The 25,524-nt window shown below is 43.5% G+C and overlaps 1 protein-coding gene across 2 annotated transcripts in view; it reads left to right on the plus strand.

Moving 5' to 3' along the window:
• Positions 1–4,090: 4,090 nt before the first annotated feature.
• The window catches only part of LOC1279961 (probable nuclear hormone receptor HR3), a 120,666-nt gene continuing 99,232 nt past the window's right edge, over positions 4,091–25,524 (plus strand). The window contains exon 1 of one of the 2 annotated variants that reach the window (XM_061654028.1): positions 4,091–5,213. In XM_061654028.1, coding sequence (XP_061510012.1) covers positions 5,195–5,213 — 19 coding nt within the window. In that variant the 5' untranslated portion in view covers positions 4,091–5,194. Of the gene's footprint in view, positions 5,214–12,018; positions 12,870–25,524 lie in introns of those variants that run through there. The other variant, XM_061654029.1, reaches the window with a different exon arrangement.

Here is a 25,524-nt window from a genome sequence, read left to right on the forward strand (position 1 = left end):
ACAAAATTGAGGTACCGGTTGGTTTCTAACCATCTTCTAGCCGGTACGCGGTAAAGCCACTTGATTGGTCAGCCGAAAATCTCTTCATTTCGTGGCTGAACTCACGGGTTTTATCCACACATTGGGGACAACATCCTGCAATTAGCATAGCACGGCACGCAAACCACCATTAGCCGCACACAGCCGACCAACACCTCGCACGGTTAGTCGGTCCTGACACCCGGCAGCAAAGGACACGCCGCAAGAAACGGCTGCAGGGTCCACCGCGCACGACCCCCAGTGCCGAAGCCGAAGAAAAACTATAATTTTCTCCGACTTTTCACTCTCGCTTTCGTTTACGCTTTGGCGTCCGTAAATGTAGAGCGATGCGCCCTTTGCCGTCCACCCTCCCGGCTACGGTTGCAACGGTCCGAAACCACGTGAGTGACGCAGCCCGGACAAAGCGTGGCGTGAGTGGTGCGCGCGCGTTCGCAGGGAAAATTCACCTGTTCGCCGAATAAAGCTCCATCCACCAGACGCCATCGTCGTGCGGGGGGTGAGTGTGTGTGGTGGAGCAGCACTCACATTCCGATAGCCGCATGCCGATGGTACGCGCGCGCGCGCGCCATTGTGACAAGTGTCGAGAGGGTGGCCCCCTAACCGGTAGCCATTACACCATCGCGCTGGCGAATGAAGGCATCGTTGCGAAATTCTTGCTCTTTCTCACTCCCTTTCTCTCGCTCGCTCGCTCGCCCGATCGTGTTGTGATCGTCAGCCATGATCCATCCACGCTTGCGGGATGCGTGAGATCTACGGGCGGCGAGAGTTCCACGCCCGTTCCGCTCTCGCTCAGCGCTCTCGCACGCTCAACCGTCCGGTAGCCCCCGTTCGCTGGTGAGGTGATCGAGCTTTACGTAAACAAATCCCAACCGAGGCGCGCGCGTTCTTGGTGAGTGGTTTGTGGCGTTGGGCCGCGGCCGTTCGTTGAACCCGGTGGGTCGATCGACACAGCGGCACGGGACTGGATCACGTTATAGCGGTAAATTCAAGTTATTTTCCTCCATTCCCGTTCATCGCGCTCTTCGGGTGCTCTCCGCGCACCGAGCCCAAAGCGTGTGTAACCCGATCGTCACGTACACCTTTCGCATCTTCGTTTCCCTTGCGGCTGCCTTCTGCCGCCCGCTTCGCTCCTGCTTTGTTCGATACTCGTTTTTCAAGTTCTTGCCATCTTCATCGCCATTACCATCTCCCGTAGCATTCAGTCGCTTCCATCTTGCCGTTGGGTTCGTTCTGGCAGTAGAACTTTTTTCCATCGCATCGCTTTTCTCCTTTCGCGCTTCGTCTCCTCCGCTCCTGCCCACCGAGTATCGTTCGATGATCTTTGGCTTCATTTTTCGCTGCCTTTGTGTGTGTGTGCAAGTACGCGCGAGATTTGTTTGCTTTCATTTCAACTCATCGGTTGCGGGAGCTTTACGCGCGAATTCTGCTTTTTTTTTGTGTTTCGTTTCGTGAGCATGACACAGCCTCGGAAGCGCGCTTAACCAGTAGCTGGTGCTTTTTTGGGGTAAAACGTGCATGGACATGTTTATACAACTTCAAAAGACACTTTTGTTTTAAGTAATTTTGTGAATGTCTTTAATCGGTCTCTTAAGCCATCCTGAAGGGGTTTTACTTTGCATTTTCTCCTTTTTAGGGTATTGTGAAAGTGCAGCTGCAGCTTAAAATCCCAAATTTATGAAGCGCCAATAAACCCATCATATTTACTGCGAATCCAATCACATCGATTTTGAGAGAAAAAGAAAGAAACATCCTCAATAAAAGCTTATACCCGCAAAACTGAAAGAATGCACCGTCGGAACAGGCTGTTTACTTTCTGTTTGCTACTTGGATAACAGTTACTTTGCACCACCCGATGCACCGCGGTGCATGTTTTCCTTCCCCAGCCCCGGGAAACCGGGCACATACGGATGCAGCAAGTGTGGCGAGTATCGTACAGTTCAATAACCTTGCGCGCGAGATCGAGCCAAGATCGCTTTCATTCTCTACCTCAACATCACCGATCAGATGATGATGATGCTTCTTCACCCGTCGTTGCCGTCCGCTGTTGTTGCTGTTGTTTCTGTTTTTCATCTTCTTTCTTTTCATCTTCGCTCCCTTTCTTCGGCCACAATGGTTGGGAGTATCATCTCAGGTTTGTCGTGTGTTTTTTCCTCTTTTATTCTACAGTGCTTTTCTGTTCCGTTCTCCCCCTGCTGTTTCTGTCGATCAATCTCAATCGGTTATGGTGCCTGTTGGTGACAACAACCTCCGAAACCGTTAAGCCAGTGATAAATATTTGCCTTTTTTCGGCGGCTCGTGGCGAGTGTGCTGCTAATCGATTAAATGCTGTGCTTTCCGTGCCAGCCCAAAATAGACTCGCATTTGTATGCAGAGTTAGTGGAAGTGAACTGCTACATACAGCGACATCTCTAACGCTCCTGCAGGAAATCTTGCGGGCTGAGGATGATAATCACGATGACGAGATGACAACCGATTAGCCAGCGGAAAGGAATGTGCAAATGGTACCTAGCAATTGGAAGGAAGCTTTAAGCTCTTTTAACACTCTCTCAAACGCACACAGACACACCCGAGCACTGGTCGCGCTAAACAACCTTCAGCAACAAAATCATTTCCTCATTCCAATTCGCTCATGTCGTCCCCGCAGCGCGCGGGATAAGCAGAAGTGTGTGAATTTAATGTTTTCTCTTTGGGCTTTTTCTCCCGTGGCCGTATTCTCCGTACTCAACGTTGTGCACTGTCTTTGCTTCCCATTTCCCCCCCCCCCCCCACATTTTCCTTTCTACTGGTCGTCCGGTGACTCCGGCTTCGCAGACAAAACATTCTGCAAGCGCAAAGCGCTTTTAACTTCTCGTACGTTCTTTCGGCTCTGTTCGCAATTAACCGCAGCTCGGTTAAAAGATTCTGATTTCTTTCTCGCTTCCTCTCAACGCTATTTTTCATTCTCTCTCTTTCACTCTCTTTCTTTCTTGCAAGAACAGAACCGAGTTTACGACCGGTTTCTTCGACGGAGTCTTTTTTCATACCCCCCCCTTCACTTCCTTTGCGCGTCCCGAACAAGCAAGAACACTTCATCCACCGGCCAACGACCATCACACACGCTTTGCAACCACCGTCCCGTCGTTGTTTACCCTCCCAAGCCCAAGCCCACATTCAAAAACCGGCCAGCGACCCACTCGCGGCCCGAATCTGGAGGAATGAACTCTGCGGCTCGGGTTCAAGCTCGCCCGGGACGTCACGCACACGGCCGGAGTCACCGGCCGCTCGTTCGCCGTGCCTTTGTGTGCGTATTTTTATTTTGCTACGGCCTTTTCCGATCCTTCCCTCCTCCCTCATACTCACCCCACTGTTCCACGCCGGATAGAAAAAAAAAAATCAAGAGGGTGGGTAACTCACGCCTCGAAGACGCTAAAGGGGATGATGATGATGCAAGAGAGCTTCTGAAGATCGCTGCTCGCTGGTCACTCGGTGTTTTGCTGTGAGCTCCTGCGCGAGCTTTCCGCCGAGGACGGGAGACACTTCGATTCAGGATTCTTGTGTGTTTTTCCTCCCCCCCCGCTTTTTGCCTCCTGCAAAGCCACGAAAGGGATTTCGTTCTCCCCTATCTTGGGTGTGTGAGCAGTCGCCCGCGCCCGGCTTGGAAGCAGCCGTGGAACCCGTAAAGGAAAGACCCCAAAGCAATGAACCTCGCGCTTTTTATGTACATCCACCCATCGGGCGGTGTGGTTGTGTGTGTGTGACGAGTTCCCCTTCGCAGAGTTGTTTTTATATTTTGCTGCCCTCTTCTTATTCTCCTCCTCCTCGGTTGACCGTTTGTTGTCGTTCGGGGCCGGGTTGCCGTTCTCCCGCTTTGCGGTCGTTGCGAAGAACATTTCACCCCCAACCGGTTGGTCACCTTTTCGTGCTTGGTTTTTTTTTGTTCGTTCCTCCTTCTTGCTTTATCCCGCCCGATCAGAACCTTCTCATCATCCCGCGCCCGGCCTGGCTTGGCCTGCCCGTTGCGGTGGACTCTCTTTTCCGCGTTTTGGTGCCACCTTTTCAGTAATCATCGGAGCGCTCATTGTCGAGGTCACATACCTACCTGGGCTGGCGTTGCTGTCTCTGCTGGTGTATTTGGTAAACCGCGTAATACCAGCGAGGCCAACCACGGATTTCGGCGTTGGTTCTGCGCGGGGGACGACAGTCGATCGATCTTCCGAGCATCAGGATCAGCTCGATCGCGAGCTTTTGTTTTGATCGTGTGCGCTCCCGTGACGATTTCGTGGATTTTGTGGGTGTACTTGTGTGCGTTTGTGTGTGACGATCTAGTTTTTGGATAAAATTTTGAATCTATTTGTTTGTCAAAAATTTGAATAATATTCCTTATTTAAAGTGATTTTACATCATTTCCAGTTCCAGTGTTGGTAGTTTGAATCCACATGTTGAAGTTTAGCTGTATTGAATTACTCACAATTACTATTACTTGTTCAGTTGCAATTTTAACGACCCTCAACTGACCTTGCCATTTGGCGATCAGCAAATTGCGAAAGGTTTTTTTCTGTGCTTGTGTTTTTGTTTGTGTTCTTAAAGAAGAAGTGAGATAAAAAAATAATATATAATTAATACAAAGTAACACGTATACAACGGAGTGCTTGAAACGATCCTTACCTGTGCGCATTAATGTGGTGTGTGATAGCAAACACATTTCCCTCCTCGTACGCATGTGAAGGAGATGAAAATGATGCGGGTGGTCATAAAAATCCGTTACAAAAAGTGTAATTACAACCAGCACTAGCAGCCAGCCAGCTTTCTAGGAGCCACTGTGTCGGTTTTGCAGCGTCGACAAAAGGAAACGTACGCTTCTTCGGAGGCGCGGTTAATTTCTAAATCGATCCTGGTGCGAAAAAATGCGTAAGTGAGGGAAAACGAAAACAAAAGCCCCGCTCCATAGTGAAAGAAATTGAGGAATTTGAGCAACGGGAAATTTATAATAAGAGTACACGCTTGTGCGGTTCTAATGATTGTGCGTGTATGAGAAAGTGAAGCAAACGGGTGGTTACTGTTTGCGTATTTGAAGGAGTCTGAAAACAGTGAAACCGTTTGAAGTCAACGGTTGTTTTGCAGCATCGGTTTTGGAGCCAGAGTCTTTAACGCACCGGAGCATTCAGGATACACTAAAATGCCCAGCACTATCAGAGGTAAGTGAAGCGTTTGACTTTCAATAATTAGTTAAAAGTTACAATCAATTTTAGGATTTTTATTGACTGTGAAAATTGATTTATTGACAGTAAAATTGAAGTCGAATGATGCAATCGACTTATTGTGACATTGGAAATGATTTTTCATGTTATTAAATGTAATATTTATGAAATATTATAGCAAACTATGTAACAGGACAACGTGGAGGTGTCAATAGAAAAGTATGCTTTAAAGGAAAACTGTCTTAATTAGCTAGCATTTTAGCATGTTTTTGGAGTGTTGCATTGTAAATCTTCACAAAAACAAGTAATTTAATTATTAACTGCCTTTATAGTTAAGTTTTACTCAATATAAAAAATTAGACTCTTCGGATACATATTTTAAAAATAATGTTGTTGTCCAAATGTAAGATAGTAAATTTTAAAAAAAGTAATTTTTATAATTTGAAAATTTTGAACCACTAATACATGTCAAAAAGATAAATTGCTTTCAAATCACGTTTACAATTTACAGATTGTAGTTTTAAATAATATTTCGATTCACTTACGAAGATGGTTCACTTTCGTACAAAGTTTCCACTTTCCCGACAAAGAAAGTGAAATGCGTCATAACGGACCTTTCGGGGAAATGTATTGAGCCCAAAGCCATTCCGTTATATTTGTGTAACTGCTCTCTTTTGTCCGTTCCAAACGCAAAGGTGTAGCGTTCTAACTGTCGCGTTTTCTTCTCATGCTTTCGTGGGTTTGGGTTTTTTCGAGCAAAAATTGATGCTGGTCAAATGATGTGAGGCTTTATGGTAATTCGTATAAAGAGAATACAAATAAAAATCACAATTTTGGAATGATGTTTTTACATCGACAAATTCATTCACAAATTCACAAATTTATCTTAAATCTTTATCTTAAATTATAGTACTACTACTTGTTTATGCGTTGGAAGTATTTATAAAAATAGATATAGTCTTTAAGCAATCTATTTTCATGTAAGTCATATTTTTAATTTTCTTCGTCAACATCTTATGGATAGAGACCACCAGCGTCAACTAGTATCTTCTTTTTTATAAAGTCCTGTTTCCAGTACCATTGCTTTAATGGCAGCTACTTTTTTATCTTAACAGACATTTTTAAATGCTAAAACTCGTTCCGGCATGTTGGAAAAGACTAAACGATTTTTTATACTTAAATAAACTGTTAAAAACGACCGAAACTCATCTGTACCTTTTTTGAAAGTGTCTCAAATTTCTCCCAGAATATTCTCGAGCCCGTAGTTCTAGTCAGAATCGTTAAGATAATACTCCTCGATAGCAATCGAAACCCATTAGATCGTGAAAAATGATCCCTTTCATCACCTTAGCTCCGCCATGATCAAACGCACCAAACAGAAGAGAGAGAGAGAAAAATATCCAGCGCTATTGATATCAACCGGGCCTGGCTAGTATCTTCCGTAACCGAACACCGGCCAGCAAAGGGCATCGATCTTTGTTCGCGAATATTTTTTCAACGCTCAAAACCCGCCGCGAGAGGCAACGAGTGCAAAAGTGCGTAGCTCTCTATTCCGCGATCACCAAACGGCCCGGTCCCGTCCAAACGCGAAACGCCAAAAATGAGTAGAGCAAGAGCGGCTCATCTTCATTATCATGAGCCCTCACGCACTTTTTCGGGCATGGGCGCGAACCAGGCGAACAGATCCACGCTGGAGGCATCATCGGTCCTTTGTCTACGCCTATTACCTATCGCCTCTCTTTTTCGCTCTCCTAGTTCAATCGATCGTACGCACCTTCGCGCCCTGATCAAGGCGCACGCACTTTCGGGAACTGGCAACATTGTGCGTAACGCGCTTTTTGGAGGTATCTCCGCTTCGCTCTTCTCGCTCATAGCTCCGGTACTCCGGCTCCGGTGCCTTCGCGAGCGATTTGATATTCTCCTTTGTGCGTTCGCTTCTTCGTCCATTAGCAATCCATCTACGCACTTTTTTTTCCGCGCTCGCGAATAGACCGCTTCCCGCGTCGGATTCTCGCGTCGCGACCACACCGGTTTCGCATTTTGTAGTTCTAATGTTGCCCGTCGCTCCCAACCGATGCTCGTTTGATGCTTCGGCTCAATCGGCTGGCAACACTAGCGATACAGCGGCTAGAAGCGCAACACACGCACACCGGTCAGGGGGGGAGCACCGGGACCACCCCAATCCGCCTCTCGCCCGTTCCGCTGGCACCAGAAAACACCGCTCCAAAACGGTGCGTACGGTGCGTGCGAAGCCGCGTCTCCGATCATTGGCCCCGCTGGTGCGGTTCTGGAGCAAAAAGCCAATGAACTTTTCGCTAGCCCTAGGTTTGGCCGTGCTGGTTAGGCTGCGGCTTTTGCCTCGCTGACATCATGGGGCCACGCGAGTGTGTGCGGGCCGCGTTCTTTTGGTTGCATGATTTTTGTAACTTTTTTTTTCGCTCCCTCTCGCTCGCTCTAAAGGCGCGCTAAGAACGCTGAATCCTCCATTATTGGCAATTTCGGGAGGGAGTTGTCGAACCATTTTCCGGCCCATCCTTCTCCATCGGTGGACGATTTGAAGCGTCTTCCGAAGTGAATTTCTTGACAATTCATTGCTATTTCTTCATTTTTCTATCTCGCTTTGTTTAAGGGGTTTGGCTTTTCGCTGAAGGTAATTTGTCATCTTTTTAGGGGAAACGATAGTATTTCGGTGATGTGACACACTCCAAGCTATGTTAACAGCAGGTTCAGTGAACCGATGAATTGATGAATGAGCGTATGAAGAATGTGTTGAAGCGTTTTAGAGACGCATGTGTCTTTTGAATGGAAGCCTTTTCACCTAACCGTGCAATGTTTGCTCATCGTTAGTGGCATGATGGACGATAGTTTATTGAACGTACAATGCAGTGACATTGTGAGGAATTATTTGTGTATCTTTTTCAACTTTATGTAGACGAACTTCACGTAGAATTCTTGTCGATTTTCTTTGAAACATTTTTGATAATCAATACATTCGATTATCACAATTATTATAGTTCTTATGTAGAACTTTTGAAAACAAAACAATTTTTCATTCTAAGCATGTTATAGATAATGCAACTTAATTATTGTACCAAACTGTACAATATTTCCTTCCTTACTTACAAAAATGGCTTACAAATGCTACGTTTAATTTAAGTTTAAATTACTGTCCTTTATTGAACATTGTAGAACGATTTTACCAAAAAAACGTTTTTACGATTTTATTATAGCTTTTAACGACGACTTTTTGAATCGTTTGAATTTGACTTCGAAATAGACTAAAAAACAAGTTATTTTTAACGCATGCGCTGTTTTCCATTCACGCCAAAGGACTTCTTTGACGTTTTAAGCAAAGGACAGGGTTGCGTTTTACACTGCATGCATGATTTGACTTTAATACCTAGTAGAGAAGGAAAATAGTATGGCGGTTTAAAGAATTAGGAAAAACAAGTCAATTTCTTAAAAACAAGAAAAAATACCAAAATTTACATTTTGGTTATTTTCATTGCGATGGGAAAATTTGGTTTAAATCAATAATTTCCATTCAACAAAATACCAATTACCATCACAGAACAGCCCTGACATTGATGTTTGTACACAAACATTGGCTTAACAATTACTCTCACACTCCTTCGCCCTCATCCATTTCCCTTCGTCACCAACCTGCTCGGCTCTCTTTGACAGTAAGAGAAACGCAAAGAGCAGTGTGAAAAAGTATACAAACAATACCGCTCGACACATTCCCAGCAGCATACCGAGAGGATTGTACAGGAAAACTCCAGTCTTAAACACTGTTTGTGAGTGCTAAAATTGCATCACTCGTTGCTCGGTTTTAATATCAGCGGAGTAAAGCATCCTGACAAAACAAGTCCCACTCGCATGAAGAAAAAAAGAAAAAACCGCACCACCCGGAAGGAAAATGGCATCACGAGTTTGAGCATGCGGCCGGATGCCGTCCGGTGTCTCGTGAGTACGCGCTAATGGAGCGCACTCTCTCATCTCCGGACCGGGAGCATGCGAACACGCATCCAAAGGCAGCCTCCTACCAGCACTGCTGCACCGAATGTGCAGCGACAGTATCGCAGTGAGGGTGCAAACGGCGCAGTTTCGGTACACAGCAATCCATAATTTTCATTCGACAAAGCAATACATCCTCCCGCCCGTCGCGGGATCACACACCACTTAGCAAAGCGCAAAATAGCAATTAATGTATCGAGCTATACGGCGAGGATGCTGAACGGGGGACGCGCCCGTTCTAACTCGTGCTAACTTTGAAAAGTCTGAATTTTTCGGTCAGTTTTGTGATTTTTTGTGCAGCAGTAGGTGGACGCACTTCCCACTGGTAGCGTTAGTTTGTAGTGCAGCCGAAAGGTGCAGCCGCCCAGTAGCCCAAGTTTTTGCGTCGGCAATCTCTGCTTCATATTTGGATGGATGAATAGTTTTTCATGTCGTTCGGTGTTATTGTGAACTCAATTTATGTGTGTGAGTGTATGTTGATGTTACTACAAAAAAGAATAGCACTAATGTGTTTGTGCCACGGTTGCATGAAATAGTGCTCCCCGTAAAAAGGGTTTTCCCTTGGCGCAGTTAAGGAAAGCAATCGAGCGTGTGCGTCGCGAAGAAACTGCCCGATTCGAGCACGCAGTTGAGCAGTTGGTTTGTGCCGTGGATAAATTCCAGCAGTTTGCATTCGCTCGCAGCATAATTCGTGTGTGCATCTGTGTGTGCGTCTGTGTGTGTCTGCACCGTTGCATTCGCTACGAAACGGTGGAGTAGGCGCTGATAAAAACAAAGCGATAAACAACACAACCCATTCCTTCACACAAACGCTCTCTCTCTCCCTCTCTCTCACACACTCTCTTGTGTACACGTGCGCAAGCTCTCCCTGTCTCTCAGTTGTCCTCTCTTCTTCGCTCATTCAGCGTAGCTCGCCATCTTGGAAAAGCCACCGCGCCTGTACGCACATGCTGTGCCGTCATCGTTGCACGCGTATTGGTGTACTGGAGCAAGGGAATGGGGTGGAAAACTCCCTCTAGAGAGCAAAAACAAAAGGATAAAATCGATCGGTGACGTGACGGACTCACGGTGTGGGTGTGCTAGCGGGAGGATTTGTGCTGCCGGAAGTAAATAGTGCTCGTTTCCGGCTTCGTCGGTCGTTTGTCGGGAGGAAAAAACTGAGAACGGAATAATGCAATAAAATAAGGAAATAAATTGGATGGAAAAAGTTTAAAAAAGAAACATAATTCACTTCAAGACAGCCCGTGCTCCCGGTGAAAACGGCGACGGAGACTAAAAAGTGTATGTGTGAGTGTATTGTTGTCGCCTGGTGAAAAGGACGGGGGAGCCGAAGGGAGCAGTAGCAGTACGCACACGCGGCCGACAATGACGACGACGACGACGACGACGACGAACCAAACAGCTGTGTTTGTGTTGGGATCGATTTTTCCTGCCCCCAGTGCAGCGCTGGTGCCGGTTTGAGCGGAGGGCGGAAAGGAAAGGGGAAGGAAAAGCGAAGCACAACTCCGTCATACACGAGCCGGACGAGCCCACGCGTCCTCGCGGCGCATCACACGCACACCACACCGCGCAGGACCAATACACAGACACGCACAAACGTCGTATCACAGTTTTTCCTGTCCCTGCTGTGGCCAGTGCGAGGGAACAGCGGTGAAAATGCCGCATACCACCTGCACTTGAAGCCGCCACTGTCGTCGCCGCCTGTTGGTGGGAAAGCGAGTGTGGAAAATTAAATCTTTCAATTCACCACCGCGCACACCGCGGGACCCAGAAGGCTTACAGGAAAAACTCATTCTAGGCATTGCTAAAGGACCCTTGGCGAAAGCGACAGCAGGAGCACGGTTTTCCGTGAAAGTACGGGGCACAATCTCGAGTGCAGCAGAGCGCAAAGTAACCGATAGAAGGAAAAAAACGCCACCAAACCCCTCGGAGCACATACAGTGTGAAGCTCTCCGAGGCCGTGGAAAGGCTGTGTGTGTGTGTGTGTGTCTTGCAGAACTCTCGCTCTCCTGCAAGTGCTGCAAGTGCATCTGCAGCCAGGTGCAGACTGTCCACTGTGAAGGAAAACTCTTCCCGGCGCGCATTGGAAAGCTTACTGCAAAGGATTGAAAATGAAACAGCGTTGTGGGTGCAGCGCTTACTGAAAGGTGTAAAAGTGAAGTGAAAAATGCAAAGCCATTGATCGGTTTTTTTGTAACAACACAACAACTGAGCGGTGCTAGTGAGGAATGGCGAATCTGTTGTGAGTTTGCAATTGAAAAGTTACCAAATCGTAGTGTGCGTGTGTGTTTCCGGGCGTCGTGAATAGGGAAATTTTCAACCCAGAACCGTCACAGGGTTTGCTAGTTTGCTATACACACAGCAAAGGAAAGAAGATTGTGTCTCTGTCCTGCGTGTATGGGCAGGAATAGCTTTAAAAAAAGGTGCTCCAACAACGATCGATAGCGTTAGGCCCAACATTACCATCCCAATCCCCCAGAGCTGCGGTGAAAGAGGAAAAGGATTCTCCCGATTTCTCGTTCTGTTACCTGCGTTTACTTTTTTTTCGCAGATGAACCCTTGTCAAGGTGTTATTTTTTCTGTACGGTAAAATATATCTCCTTTGCAAGCGCTCCGCGTAGAGAAAGGCAATCGACAGTCACATTAGGAAACAGATTGTGTTCAATGTAGGTGAAGCGTAGAGGGTATTATTGAATAGTAAAAATTAAGCAAAAGGCAGGAGCATTGGTAAAGTTATACTTCTAGCCGTGCTAGTAACGTTCCGGAAAGGATTTAGGCATGTAAGCAAACGACTCTTCATTTAGAGTGTAAGATAGATAGAACAATTTTTCTCTAGTACAAATATTTGCTATCCCTCGTTTGTAAGCATTTACTTGATGTTACCCTTTGATTGTACTTTGCAAGTATATCTAGCAGATAATAGGACCGATAGTTACCAGAAACATATACGATAAGTAGTCGGATAAAACAGTTACCATGTGTTACCTTGCGTTAGATTCGTTAGTCGTGTAACTAGATGTAGCTTACCGATAGGAAAGAATATTAAGTGACAGGAGAGAAGAACGACTAGAATATTTAGTAAAAATATGAATAGGCAAATAATTCGAATGGTGCTAAACAGTGAGCGACAAGCGTGATACGTTATACATTACTCGTCATATTATAACAAAATCTAACGCACACACACACACCCAGCAAACAACCCGACAAACCCCTATCCCTGGGTGGTTCTGGGTGGGCAAGCGCTCACCGCAGAAAGCAGACGAAACACAGCAATTAGGACACCGCCCACCCCAAAACAACCGGCAGGCAAAGTGGCGTCTTCGGGTGGCGGCGAGCTGTCAACGTCATCGTCGGCGATACTGCTCACGACGTTGCGCGCCGTGACGACGGTGGACGGTGGCGCCGGCACGTCATCGTTGCAGGCCGTGCCGGAGGGCGGCCCGGCCGTGCGTACCGTGCCGTCATCGATAGTGCTGGATCCGAGCACGCCCGTACTGATCCTGACCGAGGCGGAAGTGCCCTGTCCGCAGCTGGCAGTACGCACACAACACCACCAGCAGCAGCAGCAGGCACCGGCAGGAGCGGCGGGAGCACGCAGCGCAAGAGATATTACATCCTCCAGCGTCATGACAGGTAAGGGCGGGCGAAATGGATAAATATGAATTGTGTTGAAGTCAGAGGTGGTTTTGAATTGAGATAGAAGTTGATGTTTTTTGTGTGTTGTTTTATTGAATTTTAAATGGTGAATAAGATATTGAATAATCTTGTTAAAGATATCCTGAAATACATTTTTAAGGTATGTCTGAAATGATCTAGCCAAGAAATTTCATCGGATTTTTTACAACTAGCCAATTGATACTTAGTCAAAGTTGAATTTGTTATTCAAAGAATTCAAAAAAGCTAGTAGAGGCTTCCAAATCGCAGTACGTTTTGCATAATTGTGAAAGAATACTCGGATGATGTCCAGATGTTCAAAATACACAGTGTCCTGCACGACCAGCAACTTAAGCTAACGTCATACATTTCAATACAATTTATAGTTTTTCAATAATACTATTGGCCGAAACTTAAAAAGCGGATATAAGAGAATGTCATAACATCAGCACAACATCACAGCACGTCACAACGACAGTAAACATGTGAGACAAGGTGTCTCCGTGCTCAGATATGATAAGAAGTTACGCATTGTCAATTAATCCTTACTTTTGGAGATATTCCAGCAATTTATCTGAAGTACAGATGTCAAAACCATCTTTACTTTCTGTCGATATTTGATTATAAATTGTTAGTCATAAAACGTGTGGTTTAGTTCCTTTCATTTCCCTTTCAACATCATACCATTAAAATACTCTATAATATAAAAACAAACAAACACAGCAATCGGTCTGCTGAAACATGCCGTTTTTCTCACCATAAAATGATATTTCTGGCTTTCAACGTGTACAACTTTGAGCCGGGGACGTGAAACCAAGTACATCATCGGTTGAAAATACGACCCAAAAAACCAAAAGTACGACTTTCATCGAAATACTGTGAGCTATAAAACAAAGTGAACATAATCTTATCCCGCTACGCGCGAGTCGTAGTTATTGCAATAAAAACTGGCCACCACTTATGTCCTACAACCGACCGATCGTTTCGTTGTAAGTCTTTCACTTTAAGCCACACAAACAGAATATGGTTCCATCCTTTCTTTTCGCAGCTTCAGCTCAGACTCAGAAGAGAAAGGAGATACTGCCGAAAACTACTGACGGCTCTTGAGCGTGTGTATATATATATATATATATATGTGTGTGTATGTGTGTGTGTGGGTTTGTGACTTTGTTCCATGTTAAATTGCGCTGTAAATAACGTCATTTCTTTACCATTCACTCACATTATTCTTCATCCCATCGATCCTTGCACTCGCGTGCTTGTTTAAATACTGCTGCAAAAGCTTATATCTTGAGCTGCGGCTAAACAGCAGCTACGAAAACACATTCATTTTGTGCCATGCGACGACACTCAGCCGAACCAACGCCACCAGCTCTGACTGACGGCACAAATCGAATCTGATCTTTGACGTTGATAGTGACTGGGATGAGAATTTATGTCGCACCGAAAAGCCATCACTCGCCATCAAATCGACACTCGCCGAATGGCGGGTCCCGAATGTAACCAACCCCTCCCCCCCTTCAGGCCTATCCATCTATCGTCCAGGCACGCGGTCATCTATGAGCTTGGTGGCTATTCGTATGCAGCCTTTATGAGGAGCGGTGTAAAGAAGAACGTAGGATCTCTACAGGCAGTACGGCTTGAAATGTTACGGCACGCACGTGATGTGCCTTCCTGATAGGTCCGGCCGATTTTTTTTGTGGACCCATCTGCTCGTTCGAGAAAGGGATCGCACGGATTTAACATGTCTCACACGTCCTGCACGGCAGGTTGGGTTGGGTGGAGTAGCCCCGGTGGTCAGCACTTCATTAGAGATCGTAGAAAATAAATAGTACAACTGATGCATAATTTACAACCCAGGCTGCGTAGAGATGCACGTTTCTATTGCTCAAGAACGGCTACAACGGCTAATGGTAATGACGTTTGGCGTACTGATTTTTCGAACCTGTTTGATTTGCTCTTTAAGATGAAAACGGCTTGTCGGGTTCTTGCATGATTACACTATTTTTAGTGAACTGGTGTCACTAAGAACCTTAGAGAAGAGTGCAGCGTGCATTAAACATTAGCTCTTTTGTAAGTGAAAAGTTCATTATATGGTATAACTAACGATAAAAGGTTTCATGCTCAACATCTTGCGAAGACTTCGTAGAATCTTAGCACATATGCACACATTAAATCTCTTTGCTTTAGCACATAAAACAGGCTTCTCCAACAACTGTTGACCGGTTTTCATAACATTTTGAATTGGTTGAAAAAGTCGAGATGTATTTAAGGGCAACAAAAAAAAGAATTCGATGAATTTTTTATGGTTCAAAGCTCATAGAACTCTTGTTCAGTTTAAGTCCCTCAATCATTCTACGCAAGGTGATAAAATGAAACAAATCGTAAATTGAATCCGATTTGGTTCTGTAAGACTAATGCTACAATGCCAAAACAGTCCAATTTCCAATGTAGATCCCTGATCGTATGTTTATTTTTCAATTTCAATCATTTAATGGATTAATTTTTCCATGAATAATATGATAAAACCCAAGATTTTACAAAACGCATCTCATTAAACTTTAGTATTTTATTCGAAACTTAGCTTACGCATACATATTCCTGATTTGTAGTTCGTTCATCGGCCTATTCATTCGCAACAACTGTCTGTCAACTATTAAAAATCAAAAAGTCTAGGCTTCTTAGGCCACGTGTGCTCATCCGATTGAGTTTTATTAATTGTAAACTTATTACTCTTCGTGGTTCGCATAAAAAAATCATCCTCCAGCTCAGCATCTGCCAATTTTTTTACCCACTCACTTGCCTCGCTGCGACTGTCTCTTGCACAAAAACAATCTCTAGAGAGCTAAGCTGCAGAGCAGGATGTAACGGCTGTATCGCAGCCAGCATCCTGCAAGATTGCATCTTGCAAACACTGCAACACTGCACCGTGCCAAGTTCCGCAAGGCGTAACCGTACAAGCGGAACCTGATTCTCGCTTCTTTCCCGCGCTCTCTCTCTCTCTCTTTATCTCTCGTTTGTTTTTTCTTTCTCCCTAAGGCAAAACCGGGAACGAGCGCGTGCGGGAGGGGAGCAAAAACAAAACCGGAAAACCCTGGCCAGGAACGGGAAGAAGGGATGCTTTCCGGGGTTTGTGCACCTAAAGGACCGGAATTCTTAACTGTATTATTTGTATTGCGGTTCTTGGCGGTGGCGGTGTGCACTGCTAATGGGACGTTGGATAAGGATGTGTCCGGGTTAGAACATATCAGCAGCAGCACCACCTCACGTTGCATCGGAAAATATGTGGTCGGAGATGCCCGTTCCTTTCGATTACCATACTGGGGCAAGTGGTTAGGTATGTCCGATGCAAAAGACATTCCTGCTCCGGCTAACGGTACAAAACGGACCCACACTCTAATCACCCTTGCAAACATCCTCCAGTATGTGGAGAGCGGAGTTTTTGATTGGAGTCCGCTACATAGTTGTGCACATAGGTGTGCAGCTAAAGTGAGCTAATCGAATGATCCAGTTTGGACTTTGTGTTTACAATGCGTCTTGAAAATGTGTGTATGATTCAGGGGTTTTAGGAAGAAAAAAACCTGTTCAAATGAGAAAATAATTTGTTGTTCTGATTTTGGTTCATTGTACCATAACATAAACCATATCTTAATCGCAATAACGCAAGACTTGCATGAAACATATCTTTCACCATAAACATACATGACATGCACGCTAATTTCCCACCGAAAACATAGTCATTAACCCTCTAAAAGGAAAGCACCGATGGCAATGTGTGCAGAAGCTGCAAATAGCTTTTAAATGACCTTCCGCTGCCTATGGCAACCCACCGCTTCTTAGCACCCTGTAAAAGCTCCCCCTTCGATCCAGCCACCGATCGATGCACTTCGCAATTGATGCCTCGCCCCCTGCATCGCGTGTCCCTATCCGCTACGGGGAGATGTTCATCCAACCGACAAACAAACGAACCAAACGAAGCGAACGGGAGTTTTTCCCAATCCACTTTGTCAAAGCCTGCAGCCCTACCCCACATCCATGCCCGTGTGTGTGTGTGCGTGTATTTACCATCGGGAATCGATTTTCTTGCCACAACTCCCCCGTCCCGCTCCTCACACACACACACTGCATGCACCGAGAGCAGGAATGTTCTTGAAGCAACACTGCAACAGCTAATCGGTGCTGCAATGGGATGATGGAAATGGAGAGGCTCGATAAGGAAAGGAATTCATATGCTTTTTGCCAGCTTGTATATTTTTTTCCTACTTAGCGGAGCGTCGGTTGGGGCACGATAGTTGGGAAGCTGCATGCCTAGTACATATTTTAATCACAGCTGAACCGAGCATTAAATCGTAGCAGGGAGGCTGCTGTGCGGTGAAATTGGAAGAAAATGCAAAGTGCGGCAAACAAACGTCGAGCACATGATTGGATGTAGATTTTTTGTTGTTGTTCGGCATGCCTTTGCACAGAGCTTTTTTCTTCCAATGCATAGAATCATCATGCTCTCTGCTAGATTAGAAAGAAGAGCGAAGCGCAGAAAAAAACATCAAAAGTGCATTTGAAAATGCATTCACTGCAGTTAAGCAGACGTTGAGGGAGAAAGAGAGATGAGAAAATAAAAAAGCGAACGATGAAAGAGAAGAATAAAGCGCACAGAAAAAGCGCTGTGGATTGAGATAGATTAAAAAGCTCGGGCACGACAATCGCACGGTGAGACACACACACGCACACAAGGCCGGTGTGTGAAACATAAAACGGGAAACATGGCCAACCGACACCGATGACGACGACGACGACAAACGGCGACAACAACATTGGCGTCACTGCCGAAGGAAGCCCAAAAATGGGAGGAAAGCACCGAGCGAGCGAACATGAACGAACGGTCGCGCAAAGAATGAAGCGAAGAAATGATCGAAGCAAAACAACAGCCCCAAACAACAGCCCCATGGCTCGCCGCTGTTTCCAGCCTTGCTGCCTCGCCCTGGTCCAGGTGGTGGGGCAGCCGGAATAACGGATCTTTCCAGATACAAATAATACTGTTAGCTTGATTTTCTCCTTCGTCCGGGCCGACGCGCGTTGTTGCGCCGTTCGCTTCTCGGTACCGTTCGAAATCTCTTTTTCTTTTCCACCGGTGCACCTTCACCCCATCCCTCATCGTGGACCCCCTACGCACTTTTCTTTAATTCCTTTTCACCTTTCCTACCCCTACCCGTCGCCCTTCGTTCTTACATGATCGCACTTGGCTTAAGGTTGATGTTGGTCGTTAAGAATTTTAACTTCTCGTACAGCGCGGGTCCAGCGCGTTGTGTCTGTTGAAGCTTTGCTTCACTACCATTGTTGCTGTTGATGTTTCTTCTGGTTGGCTGGTGTTGTTTGCATTCGGACGTGCATCAATGCTCATCTGTTTATTACCATTCTCGACATGGGGGCAGGTTATTTTTCATCCCCAGTTTCTATGGGGTGGAAACAATTTGGCATTATAAAAGTATCGATTTGTCGATACTCCGAAATACCTTTACGCTTTTTACATTTACCCATGACAATAGTAACAAAAACTACTCCTTCAGAGAGTGTAATGTTATTTACATCATGTTTGCGATGGTTTATACTTCAAATTGAAGAGTTTTTTTCTTATTTTTTTCTATAAGAATTTTGTAAGTTCAAAATACATACAGCAAAATCATTAATGATACCTGTAACATGCATAGAAAGCAACTTGAAATAATATTTATTATACGCCGCCTACCGTAACGATACGGACAGTTGTTTTCCTCGATTTGCGAAAAAATGGAAAGAATTAAATAGTAAAAAAAAGTATGATAATTCCACAATTATATTGCATTTGCATATTTTTAACATGATTAAACTTTTCTTAAAATTTTTTATATGATCCAGTCTTTATTTTGCCTCATAAACTACCTTGCGAACACACGACCAAACTTTACAATCAGAAGGGTTCGGACATATTTGAGCTCTGCTATTTCAAAGATTTGAGCTCTGATAAAATCGTAGTTGAGATTTGAGATGATAGTAATAAATAATAATAATAAAAATAATAATGATAATAATAATAATAATAATAATAATACTATTAAAAATAATACTAACAATAATAATACTATTAAAAATAATACTAACAATAATAATAATGATAATAATAACAATAATAATCATAATATTAATAATAATAATAATAATAATAATAATAATAATAATAATACTAATAAAAATAATATTAATAATAATAATAATAATAAAAAAAATAATAAAAAATAATAACAATAATAATAATAATAATAATAATAATAATAATAATAATAATAATAATAATAATAATAATAATAATAATAATAATAATAATAATAATAATAATAATAATAATAATAATAATAATAATAATAATAATAATAATAATAATAATAATAATAATAATAATAATAATAATAATAATAATAATAATAATAATAATAATAATAATAATAATAATAACAATAATAATAATGATAATAATAATAATAATTATTATTATTATTATAATAATAACAATAATAATAATAATAATAATAGTAATAATAATAATAATAATAATAATAATAATAATAATAATAATAATAATAATAATAATAATAATAATAATAATAATAATAATAATAATAATAATAATAATAATGATAATGATAAACTAAAAGTTGTTCTTTTAAATAAATTTAATATTTGTTTAAATTACAGGTTGATAATTATCCTTAAAAAAATGTATACAGCTTTAAAAAAGATATTTAAATAATGTTTAAGTATCCTTAATATATTTCTGTAAATCTCTCCTAACATGTGTTACTAGTATTTTTGGATGATTTTAGATTACTGTACTGTTTATATCTCATAAGATGTGTTTTTTGTATTTCTGGGGGATTTTTAAATACATTAATCATTACAAAAACTTAGTTTTCGAGGTGTCTTTATAGTTATGATACGACCCTAATCTCGTTTTTGTTTTGTTATATTCGTGTAACAGTAATTTTAAAAATTAAAAAAAAACATGAAGATGTGAAATTACAATTAAAAATGAGACATATTCTATTTTTATTTACCTCTTCCAAACTTTCCATAAATTGGGAAAAAACACTCTCTATATAGTTACGATACACATTTTATTAAAGTAAGCCTTATGTAAAAACACTTCACAAAACAGTTATAACATCTTTCTCTCTTTTCTCGTTTCAGGTATGTAACACACATTTCTTAAATTATTATTGGTAAGTTCTCTATGCTACACTCTTCACAAACCAATATTTCACAATTCCGAAACATAATCCAACCATATGGTTCTTCCATTCGAATAAAAGAAACACTCGTATGTGATGCCGATTGTGAGCTTTCCATTTGCATTCAGCATCCCCGAAGGGGTCACATTCCGACACGTGCTTTGGCCGCATGACCCGGATGTAAAGCTCCACGCTCGTGACCTAAAGATAGGCCCAAACATGGCGGCTGGCGCTGCCCGCGAAACGCGAAATGCCACCGAATGTCACTTAATGGAGCATAAATCATAATCTCAGCGGCACAGCGTCGGAGGTGTGTTATTGCGCTGCGCGCGGTTAATCGGTGGAATCGGTGAAATTTCATGCTTCCGTCGCGGATGCGTTTACACACGCGGTGACCGAATTGATCTTGCTCGGACTCGGACCGAACACACTGCCGCACTGTCGCTGTAAACATTTTGCTTGCTGGCAGCCCCGGCTGGACAGGTAACAACATGCCGTGTTCAACACGCTTTTCTGCATGTAAGCCACACTTACCGTAGCCGTGCTGCACAATGCAACCCTTATCGGCGATACGGCAGGCTGGGGCATCGCACACGAACAGTGTCGCCGCTCGTGAGGTTTATGGTTTATTGATTTATGTAAATAATTTAATTAAAGATCGCAGCATGGTGTAGCGTTAGGTTGCTGAGGACAGAGTCGAACCTCCCAAAGGTTCGTTATTGGGCTGATTTTGCACGCCTTCAATCCAAGTCCTGTTCTCGCCGAACGTAGCGTGAAAATTCGTGACATTAAACCCAAGGTGAAACATGAATTACAACAATACCGATTTGGTTAGGCACTTTTGTCAAGCGATCGACTTGAAACATGTTTGAAAGTTCAAGCTTTGAATAGGTTCGATGCCGACAAAGTGCAACACTTTTAAATGTTACGGACGGAATAAATTAGCTACATTAAATATCCCTTATGGATTGGAGCAATTGTGTTTCCGTGCTGTATAAAAATATTGCAAAAAGTGTCCAATGCTGTTCAGACTATTGTTTATTATTTATTGAGCCGTTTGAGACTGCTTTTCTGATCTTAATTTATTTCTAATTTAATCTGCAACTGCATAATCACTGCCAATATCAAACACTACACAGCATCCTTCCTCCCTTTCCACCGCATCAGGACTCTTCATTATCTAACATAGAAAAGGTCATTCGGGTTCATCTGCCCACCAACGATTGCATGATGCAATGTGGGCCAAAATAGCAAAAGAAAAAGAAAAATCAGCCCAATATCATCCTACATCCAAGCGCCAACCTGTTTGAGCGCATCGAGGAAGTACAGAAAATATGGAAAATATTCGGTGCACACTTTCGTAACCATACGTCTGGCTGGCTCCCGACCAAACGAGGAAGAGGGAACGAGAGGCGGAGGAAAGAAATTGCCAACAAACAGCAAAAAAATGCGCTTTACTGTATGCGCCTGCAAACGGTGGTCAGTTGGATGGGAGAGTGTAGCAACAGCATAAATAGCAACAGGCTCATCAACACCTTTCAATCCATTCGAATAGGAAGATTCACCACTTCCCGTGGCATTAGGTGAAGATGGCAAGTAAGAAACAACGCCAAAGCAACGCCAAAGAAAACGAAGAAACGGCATTTCATAATCGCATCTGAATTGATCTTTTCAAGCGGGGGGGTTTCCTTTGCCGTTTTTTTTTTATCTTCTCTTTCTTTCCCTCTATCACCACTATGTGGCTCGATCGGTGCTGTCTGCATTTCTCCGCGAAAGGCCAACAAGATTCGGATCCCAAAAGCAGCGCCGAGAGGTGTGGCGGTGCCCGAAAGCACCCGGTGCAGCTGAAAGAGATGATGAATCGCACACGTCACGAGGTCGTTGCCCTCGCTGTAGCGCATGGTTCGGGCCGGGCCGAAGCAGAGAAAAGATGAGATCACCCGAAACCTAGACCGGAGCGCTCCGGAACGCAGGCAAGATCTATCCCAAGATGTTACGATGTACCGGCTAGACCAAGCGGAAAGGATCGATCGAACGTGCAGCAAGGTTTGTCGGTATGCTGGAAGGGAAGGGACAGTAACGCACCGGAGCATTAAAGGTAGAGAACATGAGGCAGCACACGTGCAAGAACGAATGGTTCGGGAAGGAATGGTTCGATCGGAATGGATGCGGCTCCAGACTGGCTGTGAGGAGGGCTTTTGGGCCTTTTTTTTCTTTCTTTCTTGCCCTGTCTTTTTGGCATCTTCATCGCTCGGCGAGTTTAAGTGATTTGGATGCTTTAATGGGAAGAATGTCAGAGCAAATGTGATGCTAAAAACGACGTTTCTTTTTCGTTGGAAGAAGATTCAATTATACAGATCCATACATTGTGCTCTGACTTCCAAATAAATTTACATTCATTTGTGTTTTTGAAATTGTGTTGCAGTTTGTTCAAAGCAAATTATAAAAGATAACATCAATTACATTAATTTTGAGTGATATTGTTGTTTCTTTAAATAAATTTACTAACAACAACACTCAAATGTCTAGGATCACAAAGTATTTTTAATACGATTGATTTGTCAAGATGTTTAACTTAAAATTCAAATATAACTTGATTTTCTATCACTAACACATCTTGCAACAATAAACATATTTATACCTCTCAGTGTTAAAGAAAAATAGAAAAAAATGTTAAATATTTGAAGTAATCGTGATTTAAGATTAAATTGCTCTCCAGTCATAGAAACACGAAGCTGCATCGGTGTAAATTACAATCTATGTAAATACAATAGACAAACAGTAAAAGTGTGAATACAAAGCAAGCAGCAATACACACCTCATCTTTGACAAACGCCTCCGTCGGTGGGTCTAGCCGCGCTGCAAGAGATAAACATTCCCACCGAAGAATGTTTCTCTTTATTGTACTTTAATTGCATGGACAATCCATCATCTATGGTTTGCCGCTGGCAAGCAGGGCAAGCCTAAAGAAGAAGAAGAAGAAGCAAAAAAGGCAACAAAACAATAGTTACATCGTAATGAAAGAAAAACTACAGTGCCTTCATCGGTGCCTCCCGAACCCGCACCCGAAGCCAGAACTGCAGATTCGTGACCGCAAGAAGGACACCGAGAAGGTGTAGGGGCTGGTGCACAACCTCGCTGGCCTTTTGCATAAATCAACCAAGAGGGTAGCCAAGAACGCAATAGAACGAGCATTAGACCGTTGGTTTGTGTAAATAATCATAAATCAATAAACGCTCAATGAGCGGGCGGGCGGAGGAAGGTACCGTGCCATGCTGCCCCACCGCTCTGGGGGAATCGTCCACGGGCAGGCGGATTGTTCTTCACGGCCAACTCATTCGCCAGGCCCACTCAAGAGTGTGATTTCGTACCGGCGATAAAGCTAGCTAATGGAAGGAAACAATCGAAGCCCGTGAAATGGGGTGGGAGGGGTGGTGGTGGTGGTGGTGGTGGTACTGGGGGAAAATGCATCGATCCACACCCGATCGATAACTCTTTGCCGGTGATCTTTGCGCGTCAGAAATCGGAAAGCGAGAACCGGGTACCGCGGTCGGCTGCACAAGGATGCAACATGGCGCGAGCGTACGCGTGCTGATGGATGGTCCGGTCTTTGATTCTACACATCCATCCGTTTGGCGCGAATCAACCGTACCGAGAACAAAGCTCAAATGCGCCATGAAGATACAAAATCCGAATCGACTGTTCAGCACAACAACAAAGGGCCACATTATGGCGATGTTTGTCTGTGCCCGAAGGTGCGAATGGACCATTCTATTCTTTGGCGCGCGCATCGTACTTGTGCATCGATGGAACTAAGTGCAAGCTAGTACCAGTGTGTATGTGTGTGTGTGTGTATGTTAGATGGTCAAGAGAGTTTCGCACAAGAAAGCGGCACCCTGCTTGACTGTCATCTACAGCGCTGCCTGCGTCCATGGTCACGGTACGGTGCAATTCGATGCGCTAAAGTGCATTTGTTGTTTATTGCATTGGTTTGCATTGTTGGAGGGATTGAAATTTGTTTTTAAATTATGGACATGAGTAAGGCAAACATAAACAAGCAATTTTTTTACCATTAGTCGTTTTTTTTTATTTGCTTTCATGTTATTGAGGTATAACATAAAACAAACAGAAACAAAAAAGGATTTAATCAAACATTGCCTTGGAATTGACACTCGTTTATGGTAACAACATGCTATCACTCACGCTTACTGGTAGAATATTGTAATGTAGGAGAGCTTCATCGAATTTATTAGACAGTCTTGTGAAGTCTATTAAACGGTTCCTCTATTGATCGCATTGAAATATATTAACAATATTAACTAACGAAACTTAATAAGTCGTGAAGAATATAACTAGCCATAAAAGAGATGTTCGATGTCAGTTATCCAATATAAATGAAATGATTATTCGAATGATGAAATGAATAGATGATTACACTTTCTTCTCTCTGTAACGCAAATAACAAATCTAGATCTATCAATAATATCATCCAAGATTTGTTGAAAATATCAAACATCATAAAATAAGATCCATTCATCGATCAATATGCCTGATGGTTGTAATAAAACATCCATAAGATTAACACCATAACCCAAAAAACCAAACTTTCTCTTCAACCATTCAAGCGGCGTTCTGGACGAACCACGAACCAAAGAAACCGCCCCGAGAAATGCGTGTCATGTAAGGTGCAACACGCCTCCACACCTAGCCTAGCTGTATCGATTAACGCACCAGTATGGAAAGCAGGCTACACTCCCTTCTCAACCGATTACTCAACCGCCGCCGGCCAGGATGGTCAACTTTCTACCGGAATTCGTTGTTATTATATCATAGAATATTTAATTACTAGCGTGCTAATGCACCACTCCTGCCACTGCTGTACAAGCTCCCAGAGCGATCGTCAGGTTCGTGTGCAGCTCGAATGTGCACTGATCGGCTCCTAGTGCGGACTGGGATCGATCAAACCCTACCAAGGTGCAACGGCTTTCAATGAACGATCAAGAAAAAATTACCCATTGACAGCCATCTTTCAAAGTGGACATTTGACAGCTGGAGGCTAAAGTCTCCGGTAAAGGGTTACTGCTGTCGCTTGGATAATCAGCAAATTATGTCGGCCCGATACTTCGAGCGCCGATAAGCATGGCAAATGGTCAAGCAAGGATGTGGGAAGACCGGAGGGACTTATCTCTACAAACCTTGGGCACCGGTTTTTTTCCTTCTACGCCTCGCGATGTGTTTATTACGTCTCAGTGCGCGACAGCATCAAGCGGCTGTTGGAAATGTGGGTCATAATTTGCGCGCCCGCGCGCTTGTTGATTGATTACCGATCACTTCATGTTCGTTTAATTAATTTATCATTGATCAGCATGTTGGCT

The sequence above is a fragment of the Anopheles gambiae genome, chromosome 3 (assembly GCF_943734735.2).
Source record: "Anopheles gambiae chromosome 3, idAnoGambNW_F1_1, whole genome shotgun sequence".
NCBI classification, from domain to species: Eukaryota; Metazoa; Arthropoda; class Insecta; order Diptera; family Culicidae; genus Anopheles; species Anopheles gambiae.